This window comes from Myotis daubentonii, chromosome 5 (genome assembly GCF_963259705.1).
Source record: "Myotis daubentonii chromosome 5, mMyoDau2.1, whole genome shotgun sequence".
NCBI lineage: Eukaryota > Metazoa > Chordata > Mammalia > Chiroptera > Vespertilionidae > Myotis > Myotis daubentonii.
The window spans coordinates 19,530,825-19,552,104 of record NC_081844.1 but is presented as its reverse complement, the minus strand read 5'-3'; the positions used below and the strand labels follow the sequence as shown (position 1 = coordinate 19,552,104).

Genomic DNA, 21,280 nt, shown 5'->3' with positions numbered 1-21,280 from the left:
GTTTCCCGGAGGTTTTTAGGGCTCCCCTCACAGGACATGTGGCAACAGGTGCTGGACAGAGTGGGGAGAGGGGCGATGGTGGCAGAACCTGGGAGGGGGAAGTGGGGTATGGGGCACTTGGCTGGAGTTTGACTCAGTTGTTACGTCTGTAAAATGGTAAAATAGGACAGGATGTGCCCCAGGCATCATGCAAGCGTCTGAACAGAACAGGCTGGGTATGCAATAAGCATTTAACAACCAGCTGCTGTGACTTTAATCGTCAGTCTTTCTGTCCTGTCCATAAGATGAGGTGGACATTCCCCTTTCCCCTTCAGGCCTCCAGGCCCGTATGTCGAGGACCGTCAGACCTGGGACTCTGCATGTGATCTCCCAGGAGCAGGGACGGTCCAGCCGCCCGGGCAGAGCTGCCCTCCAGACTGCCCAGCCCACTGGGCTCCAGAACCCTGGTCTCAGGGTGTCCTTGCCCCTGTCTCCTGTCCTCCAAGCACAGCTCTGCGTCTAGGGCTGGCTCAAGGGTGCCCCAGGGCAGCTCTGTCTGGCCCCGGAGCGGGCTGGGTGCGTGCAGGTCAGCCACCTCGCCTTTTCCGCACGGCATGGTCACCACCAGGGCCTCTTTCAGTAACTCTTCCTCCTCCTTCTGGAAGTCTGCCGGGCTGGTCCACTGCCACGCCTGGAGAGGGAGGACGGGGTGAGGCTGTGGGCGGGGCTCTATTTCCCCCCCACATAAGGGGTGGGCCAGGTCCCCCCCCCCCCCCCCTGCCTTCATCCTTTAAAACTTGAGGCCACTTTGAAGATCCATTGGAATGACCCCCACTTCTCTTTGGGAAATTGCATCTGCTTTTCTCATAGTGGATGTAATTGGGCGGGTAACTCTGGACCAGCCAATCAGAGCTGGGCTCATGGGTGGGACATGTGAGCCACGCTAAGCCAATCAGTGATGGCCCTGAGAGTTTTGCTCCAGTCAATGGGGGAAGACTGAGCCTGCCTGGGAAAGAAGTGTGTAGGGAGGACAGCAGCACGGAAAGATGAATCCATGGTTCCTGGATCCAGCCATGCCTGAAGCCCCCCCCCCCTTGGGATTTTTTCCCCTTCAGGTTCCCTTTTGGTCAAAGTCACTCTACGTTGTTTCTGCCGTTAGGGAATGGCCCACAGGAGGTTTCTCTCTGGGCCTCTGCTTTCCCATCTGTATAATGGGGCAGGTTTTTGGAGTCCCTGACTTATGAGTTGGAGGAGAATAAAATGAGCTAATTCCTCAGCAGAGCCCTTGCCCAGAGCATAGACCCATAAACAGGACCGAGAATTACAAAAGGAGCCCTTACCAGCTTCCCCTGGCTGCCAGGAAACTCGACAGCGGTGCTGGCGCAGGGTGTGGGCAGGGGCGGGCACAGGTGTGGCAAGGCCCTGCAGAGACAGGGGAGCCGGTCAGAGGACAGCGCTTCTGTCTATTCTCCTGTTTTGTTGTTCTGACTTGTATTTTTCATCTTCATTAGGTTACAAAGGCAGTGAGGACGTGGACTGGGGAGGGCAGGGCAGGAGTCTGACAGGCCCGGGGGCGCAACCTGGCCCTGCCCCCGCTGCTGCTGGCCCTGACCATCTGCACCTCAGCTTCCTCATCTGTAAAGTGAGCACAAATCTCTACTTGGAGTGAGTGGTTGTTACTGTTACTGTTACTGCTACTGCTATTGCTACTGCTACTGCTACTGCTACTGTTACTGCTACTGTTACTGTTACTGCTACTGATACTGATACTGTTACTGCTACTGCTACTGTTACTGTTACTGTTACTGTTACTGATACTGATACTGTTACTGCTACTGCTACTGTTACTGTTACTGTTACTGTTACTGATACTGATACTGTTACTGCTACTGCTACTGTTACTGCTACTGTAACTGTTACTGCTACTGCTACTGTTACTGCTACTGCTACTGCCACTGTTACTGCTACTGCCACTGCTACTGCCACTGCCACTGCTACTGCCACTATTACTGCCACTGTTACTGCTACTGCCACTGCCACTGTTACTGCCACTGCCACTGTTACTGCCACTGCCACTGCCACTGCTACTGCCACTGCCACTGTTACTGCCACTGCCACTGTTACTGCTACTGCTACTGCTACTGCCACTGCCACTGCTACTGTCACTGCCACTGTTACTGCTACTGCTACTGCTACTGCCACTGCCACTACTACTGTTACTGCTACTGCTACTGCTACTGCCACTGCCACTGCTACTGTCACTGCCACTGTTACTGCTACTGCTACTGCCACTGTTACTGCCACTGCCACTGTTACTGCTACTGCTACTGCTACTGCCACTGCCACTGCTACTGTCACTGCCACTGTTACTGCTACTGCTACTGCCACTGTTACTGCCACTGCCACTGTTACTGCTACTGCTACTGCTACTGCCACTGCCACTACTACTGTTACTGCTACTGCTACTGCTACTGCTACTGCTACTGCCACTGCCACTGCTACTGCCACTGCCACTGCTACTGTCACTGCCACTGCCACTGTTACTGCCACTGCCACTGTTACTGCTACTGCTACTGCTACTGCCACTGCCACTGCTACTGTCACTGCCACTGCTACTGTCACTACTACTGTTACTGCTACTGCTACTGTTACTGCTACTGCTACTGTTACTGCCACTGTTACTGCCACTGCCACTGCTACTGCTACTGCTACTGCCACTGCCACTGTTACTGCCACTGCCACTGCCACTGCTACTGCCACTGCCACTGCTACTGCCACTGCCACTGTTACTGCTACTGCTACTGTTACTGCTACTGTTACTGTTACTGTTACTGCTACTGTTACTGCTACTGTTACTGCTACTGTTACTGTTACTGTTACTGCTACTGTTACTGTTACTGCTACTGTTACTGTTACTGTTACTGTTACTGCTACTGCTACTGTTACTGCTACTGTTACTGTTACTGTTACTGCTACTGTTACTGTTACTGTTACTGTTACTGCTACTGCCACTGCTACTGCCACTGCTACTGTTACTGCTACTGTTACTGTTACTGTTACTGTTACTGCTACTGCCACTGCTACTGTTACTGCTACTGTTACTGTTACTGTTACTGTTACTGCTACTGTTACTGTTACTGCTACTGCTACTGCTACTGTTACTGTTACTGTTACTGCTACTGCTATTGCTACTGTTACTGTTACTGCCACTGCCACTGCTACTGCTACTGCTACTGCTACTGTTACTGCTACTGTTACTGTTACTGCTACTGCCACTGCTACTGCTACTGCTACTGTAGCTGTTGTGGGGGATGGTGTCCGGGAGAGGCTGGGAATTACCTGTTCAGGCTGAAGTACCCGAGGACGCCCAGGAGGAGGATGCTCAGGAAGCTCCCCAGGGAGGCGAGGAAGATGGACAAACCGGACAGCTCTGGAAGCTGGACGTCTTGGGAGTGAGAGAGCTTGGGTTGGGGGAGGGGTACCTCCTGCCTCTCATCAGGGAGGGAGTGGGTGGGTCAGGCCCTCCATCAACTCCCTGTGGACCCTGGCACACCACCGGCCCCACCATGCCTCAGTTTCCTCATCTGTGAAGTGGGAGGCCAGGGGGTCTCCTGGCCTGTGACGGCGGGATAAAGGCCTGGCACACAGGAAGTGCTCTGTCGCGCCCCTGGAGCCGGGATGCCCACATCACACTGAGACTGACTATTGGTTCTGTCCAGGTTTCACTGCGAGGACAGCAGGCAGGGACCGTGGCAGGAACAGGGATCGTTTAGTCTCCAAATCTCTCACAGGGACAATCCCCAAGACAATGGAGCCCGCCTCCCCACTCACTCATTCATATGCATTCCTGTGCTGCCCGCATACCAGCTGGAGGAGGCAGACCAGACACAGACACCCCCACCCATCCCCAAGGTGTCAGGTGGGGAAGAGGGGGCGGTCACAGCTGGAGGGTGCCCAGAGGGAAGCACAGAAGGCTTCCCGGAAGAAGAAGCTTTGGCACTGGGTTTTGAAGGATGAGTAGGAGTTTGACCGCAGAGAAAACAAACATTCCAGGTATTTGAGGGGCCCTCCTGAGCAAGGCCATAGGAGTGTGAGAGAGGTTCAAACGGGGAAGCTGTAGGAGATGAGATGGGTGGAGGCAGTGGGAGCAGATCAAGCTGGGACTTTCTGAAGGTGATGCATGGAGGGCAGGGCCGCTGGCAGACTCATGCGGAACAGGGCAGTGCATGCTGGGTAACACCTGGGCCTGCCCCCGGCCCCCACTCACCTATGCGGAAGCGCTGGGGCTGGCTCCAGGCGCCCCTCAGTGTCGCAGTGTCTGCTCGCACCTGCACGCTGTAGGCTGTGCCAGCCCGCAGGCCAACGAGGGTGACCTGGGTCTCTGTGCGGTTCACGGGCAGTTCTGCAGGGGGAGGCAACCATGGGTCCCTGGAGGCTGGGCTCAGGCAGTGGGGTGTTCCTGGTCCCACCGGGGGGCTGTCACACCCAGTGGGAGTGGAGCTGCTGATATGAGTGAGGGGTTGCCATTCAAACACCTGGCACACTCTGAGCACCTGGCAGTGCCCCCGGGCCCTCTCGGGGGCAGTCGAGACCCCTGAGTCCAATTACCTTGCGTTATTGGAAAACGAAGGGCCAGAGAGGGGGCGGTGAGGTGCCCAGGGTCACATCGCGAGGCAGGACTCAAGCCCAGACCCCCTCCTCCCCCAGCCAGGCCCGCACTGCCCCACATACCGGTCACCTGGTTGCTGTCCTCGTCCCGGTAGTGGACCACGTACGTCTTCAGGACGCCAGGGCAGGGGCTCAGCAGGGACGGCGTCCAGTCCACAGACACTGAGTCCGGGCTGAGCACCTTCACCGAAACGTGCTGTGGGCTCCCAGCCTCGGAGGCTGCAACCAGCGTCAAGGCAACCGGCGTCATGGCCATGGTCAACCCCCAGAGCCCCGGCCAGGCACTTCCGTCCCAGCACTGCCCAGGGCACCTTGGCGGCGACCCCCAGCCCCACCACTCGGGCCCCGCCACGCCCCCTCTCTGAGCCTCCGGGTTCTTATCCATGAGATGGGCACCGCCTCTCAGGTGTCTTAGGAGTTGACTGAGCTCAGTGCACGCAGCCGTCACTCTAAACGCTTATTCCTCCTCCTGACTCCTGGGGCCGCTGCTGAGGCTCCAGGGAGACCGCCCTGCAAGTTCGGGCCACTCACCATTGCCCCCGAAGTGGTAGGCGGACGAGACGGTGGACCACGAGGTGGGGTTCCTGGGCTGCGCCGAGGAAGAGACGGTGACGCGGTAGCACGCCCTCTGCCCCAGCGCCCCGGCAGCTTGGCTCCAGCGGAGGGTGGCTGAAAGGGTTAGCGAGGGCAGGCCAGCCGGTCAGCGGTGGTTCCCCCTCCGCACCTCGCACCGGCTGTGCCCTCTGCAAGGAACTCCTAGAGCGCTCCGACTCATACTCCGCGGCCTTCGCCCCAATGTCCCCTCCTCCCGCGTCCCTCCCCACGCTCCCCAGCCCACCCCCAGCCCCTCCAGCCCAGCCATTACCCCAGGCGGCAGAGTCTCTACGTCCGCTCCTCCTCCCCAGGCTGGGAACTGGCTCTCGGAGGGACAGGTTGAGGCTAAAGCTTCCTGCGGCCCCAGCCAGGCCCAGGGCAGGAAGTGGGGGAGCAAAAGGCTGCCTGGGCCGCAGGGCACCCTCTCTTTCCCTCCAGAGGCCTCATGACTTTGTCACCAGCCTCTTGCCCGCTGCCACCTTCCTTGATGAGGGTGAATGTTTAAGAAACACCCTGGAATGTGAGACTCATTAGCCGCCTGGGCGCCATCCTCCCAGGGCTGAGCCCTGCCACCACCCCAGGCTCCCGGCAGGAGCCTCCAGCCTGCATCGGGGGTGGGGCGCGAGTCTCGGCCTCTCCCCACCTCTGTGTGATTCAAGCAAGTGGCCAGACTCTCTAGGCCTCAGACACCCCCGTGTACAACCCCCGCAGGTCTGAGCGGACCGGGAGCTCCACTGGAGGAGGCAGGCAGGGGGCAGCCACCACCCTGGTACCTGTTCCAGAAGAATCCGGGTCCTGGGGCACAGTCAGGTTGCAGTTGGCAGGGCTCTCGTCCTGGCCCTGGGGCTGCCACTCAATGCAGTATGTGAGGCCGGGGGCCCTTGCCGGCCAACTCACAGTGGTCCCATGGGCTCCGGCACTGATATTCAGAGGTCCCGGTTCTGCAGGGGGTGGGGGGGCACCAAGACTCCTGGAATCCCGCCCCCTCTTGCCCAGCCCTACCCCTCGGGGCCCAGAGCGTCTGTACCTCTGTCTCCCGACACTGGGAGCTGCCCCGTGGGAGGCTGGGCACAGTGGGGAACAGAGGGACTGTTTGAATGAGTTGACACCCCCATCAGTGCTACCTGGACTGACGCACTCCCTGCACCAGCCTGGTGGGTGTCTCCTGCTCCCGCAGATGCCTGGCCAGCCCCCACCCACCTCACCCAGTGGGGGTGGGGCATGAGCAGATCTCAGAGGCCAAAGACACGCCCACTCAGTCCCCTGGGTGCATGGCTCCCATTCCCTAGAGCCAGGGCACCTGCAGCAACCTCAGAGAGGCGAGCGCGGCTTCCAAGCACCAGCTGTGCCCTCAGGCCAGTGCCACGTACATTACAGGCACCACTTTGCTACAGGAAGTGGGACCATGATTACCCCAATGATATAGAAACTGAGGCTCAGAGAGGGAGAGTCACCTGCACAAGGTCACACAGCAAGGCCATGGCCCAAACCAGGCCAGCAGCTGGCAGACCCTGGCAAGTGACTTCGCCTGCCTGAGCCCAGCGAGGCACTCACCTCAGGCATGAAATTTAAGGAGGAAAGGAGGAGAACTCAGTCATCAAGAGAAACACTGTCTTAATGAAATCTTTTTTAAAAATCAAAATGAATGCAAAAATATGTGATGCGCACTATTCATAGTCACTAAGAGGCGGAAACAGCCCACATGTTGATCAGTGGGTAAGCAGATGAGCAAAACGTGGTCCATCCAGACGGGGGAACGTTACTCAGCCGTAAAAAGGACCAAAGCACTGACACACACGACAATGTGGATGAACCGAAGACGTCACGCTGAGCGTGAGAAGGCAGGCACAAAAGGCACCTAGTGTGTGACTCCATCGACATGAATGTCCAGAACAGGCAAACCCATAGCGACAGAAAGCAGATTGGTGGTTGCCAGGGGCCGGGGGAGGGAGGAGGGGGAGCCACTGCCAATGGGATTTAGTTTCTTTTGGGGGCAGGGATTTCCTGGAATTAGAGGTGGTGGTTGCACAACATTGTGAATGCATTAAATGCCCCTGATGGCACATGTTAAAATGGTTAATTTCGCTATGTGAATTTCACCTCAAATATATATATACTAGAGGCCCAGTGCACAAAAATTTGTGCACTCGGGAGGGAGGTGTCCCTCAACCCGGCCTGTGCCCTCTCGCAGTCTGAGACACCTCGGGGGATGACCACCTGCTGGCTTAGGCCCGCTCCCTGGGGGAGCGGGCCTAAGATGGCAATCAGACATCCCTCTGGCAGCCTGGCAGCCCTCAGGGGATGTCCACTTGCCAGCGGGGAAAAGGCCTAAACTGCAGTCGGACATCCTTAGCGCTGCTGAGGAGGCAGGAGAGGCTCCCGCCACCACCGCTGCACTGGCAGCCGTCAGCCTGGCTTGTGGCTGAGCAGAGCTCCTCCCATGTGAGAGCGCCCTGACCACCAGAGGGCAGCTCCTGCATTGAGCGTCTGCGCCCTGGTGGTCAGTGTGTGTCATAGTGACCAGTCATTCCCAGTCCTTCTGCTGTTAGGGGTCAGTTTGCATATTACCCTTTTACTATATAGGATAGAGGCCTGTTGCACGGGTGGGGGCCGGCCTGTTTGCCCTGAAGGGTGTCCTGGATCAGGGTGGGGGTCCCGCTTGGGTGAGGGGATGATGGCTGTTTGCAGCTGGTCACACCCCCTTCAGGGTGAGGGTCCCCACTGGGGTGCCTGGCCAGTCTGGGTGAGGGGCTGAGGGCCATTGCAGGCTGGCGGGTGACTGAAGCTCCCAACCTCTCCTTTTTTTCTTTTCTTTTTTCTTTTATTCTGGGATTTATTTACCTTCTATGGCTGTCACTGGAGCTGAGCCGGCTTTAGCTCTGAGGCTCGGCTCCAGCTCTGAGACCTCGGCTGCTGAAAGCAGGTATCTGGGTTTCTTTTGCTTCTATAATTGAAACACTGTTGCAGCTCCAGCTCTGAGGCCCGGCTGGCTGAAAGCAGGTTTCTGGAGTTTGTTTAGCTTCTATAATTGCAACATTGTTTCTTAGAGTGCAGCTCAGAGGCCAGCAGCGGCAGGTGGGGAACCTTGGCTTCCTCCATCACTGGAGCAAGCAAGCCTCCTGTTCGCTTCAGCTGCCTGGCTGCCGGCCACCATCTTGGTTGGCAGTTAATTTGCATATCACCCTGATTAGCCAATGGGAAGCGTGTCAGAGGTACAGTTAATTACCATGTTTGTCTATTATTAGATAGGATATCCTATCTAATAAAAGACAAAAAGGATAATTGACCATACCTTCACTACACTTCCCATTGGCTAATTAGGGCAATATGCAAATTAACTGCCAACCAAGATGGCGGCCAGCAGCCACGCAGCTGAAGCAAGCAGGAGGCTTGCTTGCTCCAGTGATGGAGGAAGCCAAGGTTCCCCACCTGCCGCTGCTGGTCTCTGAGCTCCGAAAGCAACAGCTCCAAAAGCAACAAAGTTTCAATTATAGAAGCTAAACAAACCCCAGATACCTGCTTTCAGCAGGCCTTGGCCTCAGAGCTGGAGCGAGCAGGATGGCAACAAAGTCTCAATTATAGAAGGTAAATAAATCCCAGAATAAGTAAAAAAAGAAAAACAGGAGAGGCTGGGAGCTTCAGTCACCCGCTAGCCTGAAAACGGCCCTCAGCCCCTCACCCAGACTGGCCAGGCACCCCAGTGGAGACCCCCACCCTGAAGGGGGTGTGGCCAGCCTGGAAACAGCCATCAGCCCCTCATCCAGGCTGGCCAGGCACCCCAGTGGAGACTCCCACCCTGAAGGGGGTGTGGCCAGCTGCAAACAGCCATCATCCCCTCACCCAGGCTGGCCAGGCACCCAAGTGGAACCCCCACCCTGATCTGGGACACCCTTCAGGGCAAACCAGCCTGCCCCCACCCGTGCAACAGGCCTCTAACCTATATAGTAAAAGGGTAATATGCAAACTGACCCTAACAGCAGAAAGACTGGGAATGACTGGTCACTATGACACACACTGACCACCAGGGGGCAGATGTTCAATGCAGGAGCTGCCCTCTGGTGGTCAGTGTGCTCCCACAGGAGGAGCTCTGCTCAGCCACAAGCCAGGCTGATGGCTGCCAGTGCAGCGGTGGTGGTGGGAGCCTCTCCCACCTTCTCAGCAATGCTAAGGATGTCTGACTGCAGCTTAGGTCTGCTCCCCGCTGGCAAGTAGACATCTCCTGAGGGCTGCCGGGCTGCCAGAGGGATGTCTGACTGCCAGCTTAGGCCCAATCCCCCAGGGAGCGGACCTAAGCCAGCAGGTGGTCATCCCCCGAGGGGTCCCAGACTGCAAGAGGGCACAGGCCAAGCTGAGGGAACCCCCCCCCCCCGCCGCTGAGTGCACAAATTTTTTTGCACCGGGCCTCTAGTATACACACACACACACACACACACACACACATATCCTAGAGGCCTGGTGCATGAAATCATGCATTCAGGGGGGTCCCTCAGCCTGGCCTGTGCCCTCTTGCAGTCCGGGAGCCATCAGGGTATGTCCGACTGACCGCGAGCAGGTCTAAGCCAGCAGTCGAACATCCTTAGTGCTGCTGCAGAGGTGGGAGAGGCTCCCAACACTGCTTCTGCCCTTGCCAGCCCTGAGTCCAGCTTCTGGCTGAGTGGCGCTCCCCCTGTGGGAGCACATTGACCACCAGGGGGCAGCTCCTGTGTTGAGCGTCTACCCCCTGGTGGTCAGTGCACGTCATAGCGAGTGGTCATTCCACCATTTGGTCGATTTGCATATTAGGTTTTATTATATAGATTATATATATATAATAATATATATATATATATATTATATATATATGTTTTAATTTTTTTTACCCTCACCTAAGGATATGTTTTCTCTTTTTTTTTTTTTTTTTTTTGAGAGAGAGAGAGGGAGAGAGAGAGAAACATCAGTGTAAGAGAAAAACATCCATGGGTGATTCCTGCCCCAACAACCAGGGATCAAACCTGCAAAACAGGTATTTGCCTGGACCAGGAATCGAACTTACAGCCTTTTGGTGTGTGGGATGACACTCCAACTGAGCCAGGGCAATATAAATCTTGATTTTTTTATTTTATATATAAACACATGTATGTATATAGTGTATATATATATGTATGTATATATATATATGTATATATGTGTATATAAATAGAACAAAATATCAAGATTTTAAATGAATACAGAATCAACCCTGTACTTGCATGACCCTGACTCCTTCACCACATCCTGATCCCAGCCTTTTTCCCCTTAAAACTTGATTTCAAAAACAAACAGTTCGCCCGGGCTGTAGTTTGCGGTGAGGATTTTTTTTTAAATGTTGCATTTTAACATCATGTATCTCGATTACTGACTTTGGACACACCCCTACGTTAGACACCCCCTTAAGCGTGTGTGCCTTGTCCCCCTCACCCGAGTCTAGCTGAGGCTCAGAGCAGGTGCTCCCTGCAAGGCCCCCACCCCCACCCCCTCCCCAGCCGAGGAGTCACCTGGGTGTGTGTGGGCAGGAACGTGCCACGACTGGTTGGGGCCGGGGCCAAAGCGATTCCGGGAGACGACGGACAGGTTGTAGGCAGCACCCGAGAGGCTGAGGGTTCTTTTCAGGCGCAGGGTCTTGGTTGCCTGGGGCTTGCACGGGCAGGACAGCATGTGCAGGTGGAGGTCGTAGGTCACCTCGGCGCCCGAGTCGGGCCCACGGCAGCCGTCGGGGAGCTGGAGCTGGGACGGCTGTCAGGAGTGGGAGAGACGGCGTGTGGGGGTCTGAACACATTCATTGTCCTCATGGGCCAGCATCAGGGCAGAGCCCGTGAGCACAGCCTCCTCCGTGGCCACAGCCTGTGACATGGGCCAAAGTGTTAACAACAATAAACCTCGATGCCAGCAAGGCGTCCGCATCCCATGCACGATGGTTCTGTCTGTTTGCTTTTGCTTTGTGCGGGAGTGACTTGGAAAAACCCACTGAGAGCCAGGAGAAGGGCGTTTCCATTTTGGACCCAGTGGCCTCAACCCTGGACATTTTTCCTGAGAAAAGGGATTCAAATGAGAGGAAACCGGGAAGCAAAGGGGTCCCATGCAGACGTATTGTGACGGCCCCTGGGGACTGCTGATCAGTGATGGTGAATGTGTCATGCTTTTGCCCCCGACTCAGGGTATTAGAGCCAAATTTTAATCCTTACCCGAGGATATGTTTACTGATTTTAGAGAGAGGGGAAGGGGGAGGGAAACATCAACGTGAGACAGAAGCATCAATCGGTTGCCCCCCATATGCGCCCCAACCGGGGATTGAACCCAAAACCTAGGTATGTGGCCTGACCGGGAATCGAACCCACAACCTTTCGGTGTATGGGACGACACTCCAACCGAGTGTCCGGGGCAGGTAAGACATTTTCCCTCTGTGCCTCAGTTTCCTTCTCTGTAAAATGGGGTTAGACTGTCCGAAATACAAGGGTTGTTTGGTGGATTTAAAAGAAATCATCTCCCACGCAGACCAACATGATTGACCCCTTCCTGGCCTTCCAGTGTCCACTGGAGCCCCCCACAAGCTGTTCCCCTGATGGCCACCAGAGGGAGCCTGGGAACCCCTGAGTCCAGCCATATCCCTCCTCCGCTCACTACCCTCCCTCCAGGGTTCCCCAGTCCCTCCAGAGTTAACCCCACCTTCCTCCCCGGCCCTGCCATCTCCACGTCTTGTTTCCCTCCATCTCCCACCTGTGCACCGACACCCCCCCACCCCCACCCACCCCCGCCGGTCGCCCTTCGCCTTCTCCCCGGGCACCGCCCACACAGCCTCCTTACCTGCCTGCGCAGGGTCACTGGCCTCCTCCCGTCCCGGCCCAGCGGCTTCACCGAGAGCCACACCTCGGGCTGTGGGGGCGGTTCTGTCATGAGACGCAGACAGTCACCTGGAGGCAGGGGCCGTCCTTCGTCCCAACCTCCTGCAAACCCGCTCCTCCCCTCCCAGGAAGCGCAGGATGATCTGGTTCTCAAATCCGTTTCCAACGCGATGAGTAAAATGGTGCGTTTTATGTTGTGTGTTCTTTACCCCAATTTAAATAAAAACCAGAAAGCAGTTCTTAGAGTTCTTTCCCAGCAGATATGCCACTGGACGGAGGAGGCCCCGGCTGGCAGGCTGGGGACAAATGTTGACAGTCACCCCCATCCCTCCCTCCCCGCCCCCTGCGGGGGGTTACAGGGGGGGAGGGGGAGGGGGAGGGGGAGGGGGGGCGGGGAGCCGGGGCCTCCTCCTCTCCCGAGCTGCCCAGGCTCCAGCTTCCTGTGTTATTTGGGAACGTGTCTTCCTGACACAGCCCCTGCACCTGTCTATTCCTCGTGCGACTTTAAAAGACAAAACCAACCAAACTGGACGGAGGAGAAGGCTGATAAATGTTTCCTTTTTGGATTATGGATTCACCACAACTTACAAAGTGAAACTCGCTCGCTGCCCCCTGTTCATGATGCTCACTGCTTTCTCCTACTGCCTCATTTCAAAAACCTGTCCTCTTGTCTCTAACACTTGCTGCCTTAGTTCGAAGACCCGCTGCCGCATTTCTCACGCCTGCCCCTGTTCCTGTGGCTCCGGGCACTCTCACCAGGGGGGACACACACGGGGCTGCTCCAGCCGCTCCAGGGGCCTTGCAGGGCGCCGGGCCCCAGCTGCCGGCGCCTCAGCTGGAATTCCTGCGCCTCGTCCCTCTCCAGCGGGCCGAGGCAGGACTCTGGGGGGAAGAGAGCCAACATCAGACCAAGGGGCTGTCCCACATTTGGGGGTGCAGTAGGCATGGCACTGGTCACTTAGCCATTGTGCACTTATTGAGTGCCAGCTGTGTGCATGCACTTATTGGGTGCCAACTGTATACATGCCCTTTCTAAGAGCCAACTGTGTGCCGGGCCCTGAGGATACGGCAGGAACAGGCCATGGCCCGTCCTCCTGGGGCCTCAAGGATCATCTACTTCTCTCTCTGTCCCTGGTTCGAGTCCCAGCAAGGCCACCCCTTGCAATGTGACTTTGGCCTATGGCTTCTCACACACATCCCAGCCTTTGTTTTCTCACCTGTAAAATGGGACCAATCCAATACAGAACCACAGGGCAGACCAACAGGTATACAAAGAATTTAGCACTTGTCTGGCACACAGTAGGTGCTTGAGTCATGATAATTTGCTGCAGCTGTTGCTGTTACTATTCTTATTCTCACCAAAGCCAGCATCATCCTGATGTCCACAGTCGCCCTAGGACAAGACCATATTCATATATTGTTTTACGTTTTGATGCTGAAAAATATTAGCTCTAATATTATTAGTAAAAATATTCATTTATTATTAACATCCTCCTTAAAAATATGATTTTACTAAGTGCGATACGAAACCCTGGGATGGATCCAAGAGCAAAAAGAAGGCGTTCTTGGGGAACTGAGTCGCATCCAGTAACCTCTGGAGTTTGGTCCCTGGTAATGTGCCCTGTGCGTCGCCGTCAGGGATGTAAGGAGGGAAGCTGGGCAAAGGTTCTATGGGAGCTCTTTTATTTATTTTTAACTTTTCTGAAAATCTAAGATGATTCCAATTTTAAACATTTCTAAAAGAATTATTTTAGGAGACAAACTTTATTTTATAATTTCCTAAAAATATATATTTTAGGAGGCAAAACCTACCTGTCTGCTGTGTTGGGGATCAGAAGAGCCCTGCCCAGCCTGCCCCCCACTCCCTGGGGACCCTGAGAAGTTCCTGCCACCCGAGCCTCAGTTTCCTCACCCACAAAGGGGTCTGAGAGGGCTTACTGCCGAGTGTGCTTAGGGGGCTGGAGATAAAACACAGAGGTCCCTCCCCATCAGGGTCCCATGTCACCTGCTGCTGATGGATCCGAACCTAGACTTCTGATGGGGAAACTGAGGCTCAGGAGGGAGGAAGATGGGGGTGAAGATGAGGCCACCCCCTGCCCTCAGGATGCTCCCAGGCCGAGGGGGGAGGAGACTGATCACAATTCAGAGGCTGGGGGGGGGGTCTCTGCCTCCCTCAAACTTGGGGCTCCTTGGGGACTGGGTCTGGGCTGAGGTTTCTGCAGGGCAGGCTTGTCTGGCTGGGGCAGTGGGGCTACAGAGCAGGGAACAGACAGAAGCTGAAGAGTGAATGAAGGCCCAGAGCAGACACACAGATGGCCAGCAGGCGCATGAACATATGCTCAGCACCACTAACCATCGGGGAAACGCAAAGCACAGCCACCTTGCACATCACACCTGTTAACACGGTTACGAGAGGAGAGATGAGACATGCTGGCGGGAATGTGGAGACCAGGGGGCCCCGTGCACTGCTGATGGGCTTGTGAATTGATGCGGCCGCTATGGAAAATAGTGTGGACGTCCATCAAAGAATTAAAAACAGGACTACCAGGCGACCCAGCAATTCCACTTCTGGGTACTCATCCGAAGGAAGCGAAAACACTAACTCGAAAAGACATGCACCTCTGTGTTCACTGCAGCATCATTTACAATAACCAGGACATGGGAACAGCGAGACGTCTATCGATCGATGAATGAGTAAAGAAAGAGTGGTATATGTACCTACGATGGGATATTAATCAGCCATAAAAAATAAGGAAATCTTTGCCATTTGTGACAAAACTTGAGGGCATTGTACTGAGATAAATTAGACAGAGAAAGACAAAACCATGTGATCTCACTTATATGTGGAACCTAAAAAAACACAAAATAGAAAACCAAATTCACGGATGCAGAGAACAGATACAGTAAGTGGTTGCCAGAGAATTGGGGGCAGGGAGTAGGAGCAATGGTTGAAGATGGTCAAACGATACAAACTTCCAGTTACAAGATCAGTCGTCGTGGAGATGTAGTGTACAGCATGGGGACTATAGCCGGGAATACTGTATTGCATGTTTGGAAGTTGCTAGGAGAGTAGACCTTAAAAGTTCTCATCACAAGAAAAAGAAAATCTGTAACTATGCATCGTATCAAAAGTTAACTAGATTTATTGTGGTGGTCATGTTGCAATATGTACAAATATTGAATCATTATGTTATATACCTGAAACTAATATAATGTTATATGTCAGTTCTCTCTCTCTCTTTTATTTATTTATATATTTTTTATTGATTTCAGAGAGGAAGGAAGAGGGAGAGATAGAAACATCAATGATAAGAGAGAATCATTGATCAGATGCCTCCTGCACGACCCCCACTGGGAATCGAGCCTGCAACCCGGCATGTGCCCTTGACCGGAATCGAACCTAGGACCCCTCAGCCCGCAGGCTGACGCTCCATCCACCGAGCCAAACCAGCTAGGGCTCTCTCTCTCTCTTTTAATTCTCATTGGAGAGAGAGAGAGAGAGAGAGAGAGAGAGAGAGAGAGAGAGAGAGAGAGAGAGAGAAAGGGAGAAGAAGAGAGAAATATTGTGAGAGAGAAACGTCACACATATTCCCTGAACGGGGATCCAACCTGCAACCTGGGTATGTGCCCTGACCGAGAATTGAACCCGCAACCCTTGGATGCATGGATGGCATTCTAACAACTGAGCCACACCCGCCAAGGCATATCTCAATTTTTTAAAAAGAAGGAAGGGAGGGCGCGAGAGAAGAAGGAATGTGTGGAAGGGCGGTTGCTGGAAGAGGTGGCCCTGGGGCTGGATTCACGTGCTCATGTGGAGAGGGCGTCGAGCAAGTGGAGGAAAGTCCACGTGCAAAGGCGAGGAGGCTGGAAACCCAGGGTAAGCAGAGAATGATGGTCTTTCGGGGGAGGGCGCCAGAGGAGGCCGGAGGCAGGTGAGAGCCCCTAGGGCTGCCAGGGACAAGGATGCCTCCGGAGGCATTAGGGGGCCACAGGGGGAGGGGAGTGAACAGGGCGGTCACCCTCAGAGCTGCTCCCCAGAAAAACCTCAGAGGCTAGACATGGGGCGAGCGTGGGGCCCGGTGGGAGGGGTAACAGATGTAGAGATGATGACACTGATTTAAGGGAGAAAGTGCCCTGGAAGAGGCCTGTGCCCACCCCTGACCCGGGAAGCAAACTCACCAACTTCCACGGACTGCCGGGCGTCCGGCGCCGGAACTGCACCTCAGCGCCATCCTGGCGGGCGGGGGTCTCCCACTGCAAGTGCAGCTGCCCTGCTACGCGTGACACTTGGATGTCTTCTGGCGGCGGGTCATATTTAACTGGAAGCCGAGGCAGAGGATGGGGAGGGGACGCCGACATTGGTGGGAGCCCTTGGTCCCCAAAATTCCAGAAAATCTGCCACACCCCGCCCAGCCCAGGGTAGCCAGCCAAGTCCCCCAAACATGAATCACCCTGGCAGCCTAAGCCTAGAATTCTACAAGTCAAGGAGTCAACATTTATACACAGCATCCTGTTAGTGGAGAAATCTTTAAAATATTAACACCCATTGCTGACAAGAGGGTAATTAATGGATTCTGTTTTCTGGAGGACTATTAGGGGAATCTTACTAAGGTTTTTAGGCCCACATCAAGGAGCCTGACCTAAGGAGAGACATCCAGCATCTTGTCATGCCCGATTCTACCCCAGGGCCTTTGCACTTGCTGTGGCACACGTCTCCACCTGGAACACACTTCCAACCTTTCTTCCTGCTGGATTCACTTATCCTTCAGGACTCAGCTTGAGCCAGAGGCAACACCTTGACCTCCCAGCAGCATCTCACCATGTGTGTTGATCACACCTCATCCATCACCCCCACTTGAATCTGGGCTCCTGAAGGTTGTACAAGGGGCAAGGTTGTACAAATACAGGGTTGGATCCTGTCTTTATCTAAAAATTTGATATTTTTTTCATCATGGATTTTTACATTAATTTTGATTTTTAAAAATACTGCGTTACAGCATTGTTTCTATTAGCCACCGAGGGTTTTTGCCACCCACTTAAAGTTTTGTACTCAAGGTGGCGCCCTTGCTGGCCTCATTCTAGTCCCAGCCCCAGGCTTCGACTTCTGTCGGCCTTGCCTATGGCCCCTATGGCTCAGGGTGGTACACAGGGGCAGCTCCACAACTATATGCTAAATGCATGTTGTTGCCCGGCTGGCGTGGCTCAGTGGATAGAGCATCAGCCTGTGGACTGAAGGGTCCCAGGTTCAATTCCAGTCAAGGGCACATGACTGGGTTGTGGACTTGATCTGGATCAATCAATGATTCTCCCTCATCATTGATGTTTCTATTTATCTCGCAGGGTTAGGGTCAGGGTCAGGGTCAGGGTTAGGGTCAGGGTCAGGGTCAGGGTTAGAGTCAGGGTCAGGCTCAGGGTCAGGGTCAGGGTCAGGGAGCCATGACAGGCTCTGCCAAGTCAGGCAACAGTGTTAGATGTGTAAGTGGCTGGGATTTTCAAGCCCTCTCCCAGGGCCCCAGAACACCGCCCCCCTCCCCCCCGGGTCTAGGCTTGGGACCAGAGGCATCTCTGTGTGAGGAAAGGGCGGCAGGAAGAGGAGGAGGAGAAGGGGTGCTGACCAGAGCGGTATAGGATCAAGGTGACCTCGGGCGACTTCTCTGTCCGGTTGGCGGCCCGGGACTCCACCCAGAGAGTGACGTTGTCGAGCACAGGTACCCCGTCCTGTTCGGAGAACTGCAGCTTGGTGCCCGAGACCGCAGGGAAGTAGCAGCAGTGGCCGGGCCTGAGGCTGCGGGGAGGAGGGTGTTGGTGCTGAGCTGGGGTCCTGGTGGATCCCAGCCGCGTCTCAGCCCAGCAGGCAGCGTGCGTCACACCCCTGCCTCCTTCTCTTCCCCTCTGACTCCCCCTCCCAAGCCTGGGGCTCCTCGGAGATCAGCCTGGGATCGAGGGGCTTGTGGGACCCCAGGTCTCCAACATGAGCTGTCACAAAGAGAAGGAGGAAATGAATTGATGGGTGAATGGACGGATGAACAAACAAATGAGTGAGAGGGTGAGGATGAAAGAAGGACTAGAGAGACCCTGATTGCTACCCAATTTGGATGCCCACTCAGGCTGACCCCTCACAACACAGAGCTCCCCACCCTCCCTGCTCACAGGAGAAACTGAGGCCCAGGAGGAGGCACCAGCCCTGGGCTGTGATCACACATCTGAGGGCAGGAGCACTGCTCAGGAGCCAGAGCAGGATGTGGCTGAGGGCCTGGGGTCTGGGAAGGGGTCCTCACCAGCCCCTCAGGAAGTGCTTGACTCCAGCCGCGGGACCCTCATACTCCCAGGAGCATTCGTAACAGGCGCCAAACATCCGGTAGCAGCTCAGGGCTCTGGGGCCTGCGGCTGTGCCTGGAGGAAATCCTGGAGGTTTGAGAACAGACCAGAGTCGGGGAGGAGTCTCAAGATGAGTCTTGGTGACATTTATGAAATCCGGTGCCTCCACAGTCTGAACAGCGGGCTCCCAGCACCCTCCTGTGCTTTCACTCCTGTCTGCTGCCATCTCCCCTGCTCCCCCTGCTCCAGCCACACCAGCCTCCCCATGGGCCCTCAGACACACCAGGCTCACTCCCACCACAGGGCCTTTGCACATGCTGTGCCTTCCCCCGGATCTTGACATTCCAGGTTCTCCTTCAGTGTCACCTCCCCTGCAACCAGCCAACTGGAAGCAGCCCCGTCCCCCTCTGCCCCTCAGCCAGCTCTGCGCATGTCATTGCAGGCAGCACATGCATTTGTGCACCTGCTGTCGACCTCCCGCACGAGGCTGCGACCCTAGGAGGGCGGCTGGGCTAGCAGCTGATTCCTCCATGTCTAGGACTGTGTGAGCACATAGTGTGTGCTCCATAAATATCTCTCAAACAAAAGATTGGGTGGCAGAGCCTTAGTGGGGGTGCGTTGTATTCCAGAAGTGCCTGCCGGGGAGGGGATTAAAAATTCAAAATATTTAACAGATACTCTGCCCCACATGCTGACCCATCTGAACCGAGGCAGACACCAGCCCCGCCACCCTGCCAGGGAGGAGACGGGGCCCAGAGAGGGTGGCTGCTCCAGGACACCGAAGCTTGGTGAGGACAAGCTGGCAGGCTGCAGGCAGGAGCTCCCGTGGGCCCCGGGTGGACCCGAGGCTCTGGCTGGGCAGGGGGAGCCCAGGGAAGGGCTGCGAGGGATCTGTCGGTCAGAGCCCAGCACGATCTTGATGGGAAACTGTCCCAACCTGAGTCTGCGTTCTGATACGGCGGGTCCTGAAAACTGCACCTGCTGGTATTGCAGGCTTCAGCTGTAAAGACAATGAAGAGATAATGACCGTCCCAGCCATTCACTGCCTGGGGAGCGGGGCTCAGTCCGGGGGTGGCCAAGTGGCCATCCACCCCCTTACCCGCTTTTCCATCTATGCACCCACCCACCCACTCGTCCACCCATCCATCTATTCCTCTATCCACCCATCCACCCATCCATGCATGCATCCATCCATCCATCTCTCCACCCAACCATCCATCCATCCACCCATCCATCCATCCATCTCTCCACCCAACCATCCATCCACCCATCCATCCATCCATCCATCCATCTCTCCACCCAACCATCCATCCACACCCATCCATCCATCCACCCAACCATCCATCCACCCATCCATCCATCCATCCACCCACCCATCCATCCATCCATCCATCCATCCATCCATCCATCCACCCATCCATCCATCTGTCTCCCTACCCACCCATCCACCCCTCAATCTCTCAGGCTGCTCCTCCAAAGCAATCCAGCATCCCCTGATCTTCAGCCCTGTCTGACACCCAGAAGCCCTGAAACCTTGCTAATCGCCAGTGTACGGAGAGGGAAACTGAGGCACAGAGAGGCAAAATGTTGCCCAAGGTCACACAGCTGGAATAGCAGAGCAAACCCAGCCTGGCTGGGTGGCTCGGTGACTGAGCACTGACCTGTGAACCAGGAGATCACAGTTCGATTCCCGGTCAGGGCACAGGCCTGGTAGGCTCGATCCCCAGTGTGGGGCGTGCAGGAGGCAACCGATCAAGGATTCCCTCTCATCACTGATGTTTCTATTTCCTCTCCTTCTCTCTTCCTCTCTGAAATCAATAAAAATATATAACAAAACAAAAAAAGGAGTCCAAACCCAGTCTTCCACGGGAGGCCGGGCCCCTCCCCACCGATTGCACATAACATCGTGTTAGGTATATCTATCATGTACATACTTGCCCATTACCCCTTCCTTGGCCATTCCTCATTGAACTATGGGAGGTGGGGAAGACTCAAACATCCAGCCCATTCTACATAAGACAGAATCAAGGCTGAAAGGGGAGATGCCCGAGTCTGACCCCAAAAGCTGTGGCCCCCGATCACCCAGGTAACAGAGAGAGAAAGGCACAGAGACGCAAAGCCAGCCCTGGAGCCAGGTCCTTGGCCCTCGGCACACACGCCCCCCAGCAGGACGAGCAGGGGCACCCGAGTGGAAACTCACCACATGGCCAGGGGAGCAAGAAGAGGAGGAGGGGGACCAGCCTGGCCACTGGCCGCCCCATCGGGTCCACGCAGGGGCCTGTGGCCTCCGAAGAGCTTTTGCGCTGCCAGTGAGACCCCAGCTGCCCTGCCCTCACCCCAGAACACTTTGAAGCCAAGCATGAAAGAAAAGTAAAAAGGTTAAAAAAAAAAGGTAATTGTCATGGCCCCTCCCGGGCGAGTCAGAATGAAAGAGAAACCCAGGAAGTCAGCTCAGGGGTGGTCCTGGCCTCATGCCGCCACAACCCACTTCTGGGGCAAGTCAGACCCAGGGTCCCTGGTCTGGGGTTCTGTTCTGCTGGCCCCAGACCCAGGCTGGACCCCAAGTGCTCCTCCCCTGGGTGGCCTGGGCTCTGTGTCCTTGGCCGGGTCTCTCGCCCTCTCTGGACAGCCTCTGGGACTCAGGAGCTGAATGGAGTCCAGTGTCCTTGGATATCTGAGGTCGCTCTCCCAACAAATTAATAAGGTGCTTGCTGTACACGCAGCCCCCCAAAATGCTCACCTTCCCATTTCCCAAACTCCAGCCTCAGGGCACCCGGGGTCTCCGCTCCGAAGAGCCTCCTCGCTTCTTCTAGGCTCAGGTTAGTCTTTCTTCTGTGTCTGTTCCTGAGCTTCTGGGGGTCTCA

General features: G+C 55.4%; 1 protein-coding gene across 2 annotated transcripts; it reads right to left on the bottom strand.

The window, feature by feature from the left end:
• Window positions 1–218: 218 nt before the first annotated feature.
• Window positions 219–20,780, bottom strand: IL12RB1 (interleukin 12 receptor subunit beta 1). 2 transcript variants are annotated; one of them, XM_059696242.1, is made up of 16 exons: window positions 20,617–20,780; window positions 19,354–19,416; window positions 18,377–18,503; window positions 17,714–17,883; window positions 16,278–16,417; window positions 13,458–13,491; window positions 12,855–12,980; window positions 12,061–12,143; window positions 10,755–10,992; window positions 6,015–6,182; window positions 5,179–5,316; window positions 4,711–4,866; window positions 4,247–4,381; window positions 3,319–3,424; window positions 1,320–1,401; window positions 219–670 (listed from the first exon to the last, which is right to left on the bottom strand). In XM_059696242.1, exons 1-16 carry the CDS (start codon window positions 20,675–20,677, stop codon window positions 311–313), a joined length of 2,187 nt encoding a protein of 728 aa, XP_059552225.1. In that variant the 5' UTR covers window positions 20,678–20,780; the 3' UTR covers window positions 219–310. The 2 variants fall into 2 exon arrangements, with proteins under 2 accessions (XP_059552225.1, XP_059552226.1); XM_059696243.1 differs by having other exon boundaries at window positions 435–670; window positions 4,247–4,414; window positions 4,707–4,866.
• Window positions 20,781–21,280: the final 500 nt, after the last annotated feature.

Bases quoted from the DNA above. Each gene is read 5' to 3' on its own strand.
- IL12RB1 (XM_059696242.1), bottom strand. From the start codon at position 20,677: ATGGGGCGGCCAGTGGCCAGGCTGGTCCCCCTCCTCCTCTTCTTGCTC. The intron at 12,981-13,457 runs GTGAGAATAAGA...TCTTCCCCCCAG, and splicing joins TCAGGATGATGCTGGCTTTG to AGTCCTGCCTCGGCCCGCTG. The intron at 3,425-4,246 runs GTGAGTGGGGGC...CTCACTCCCAAG, and splicing joins GCCCCAGCGCTTCCGCATAG to ACGTCCAGCTTCCAGAGCTG.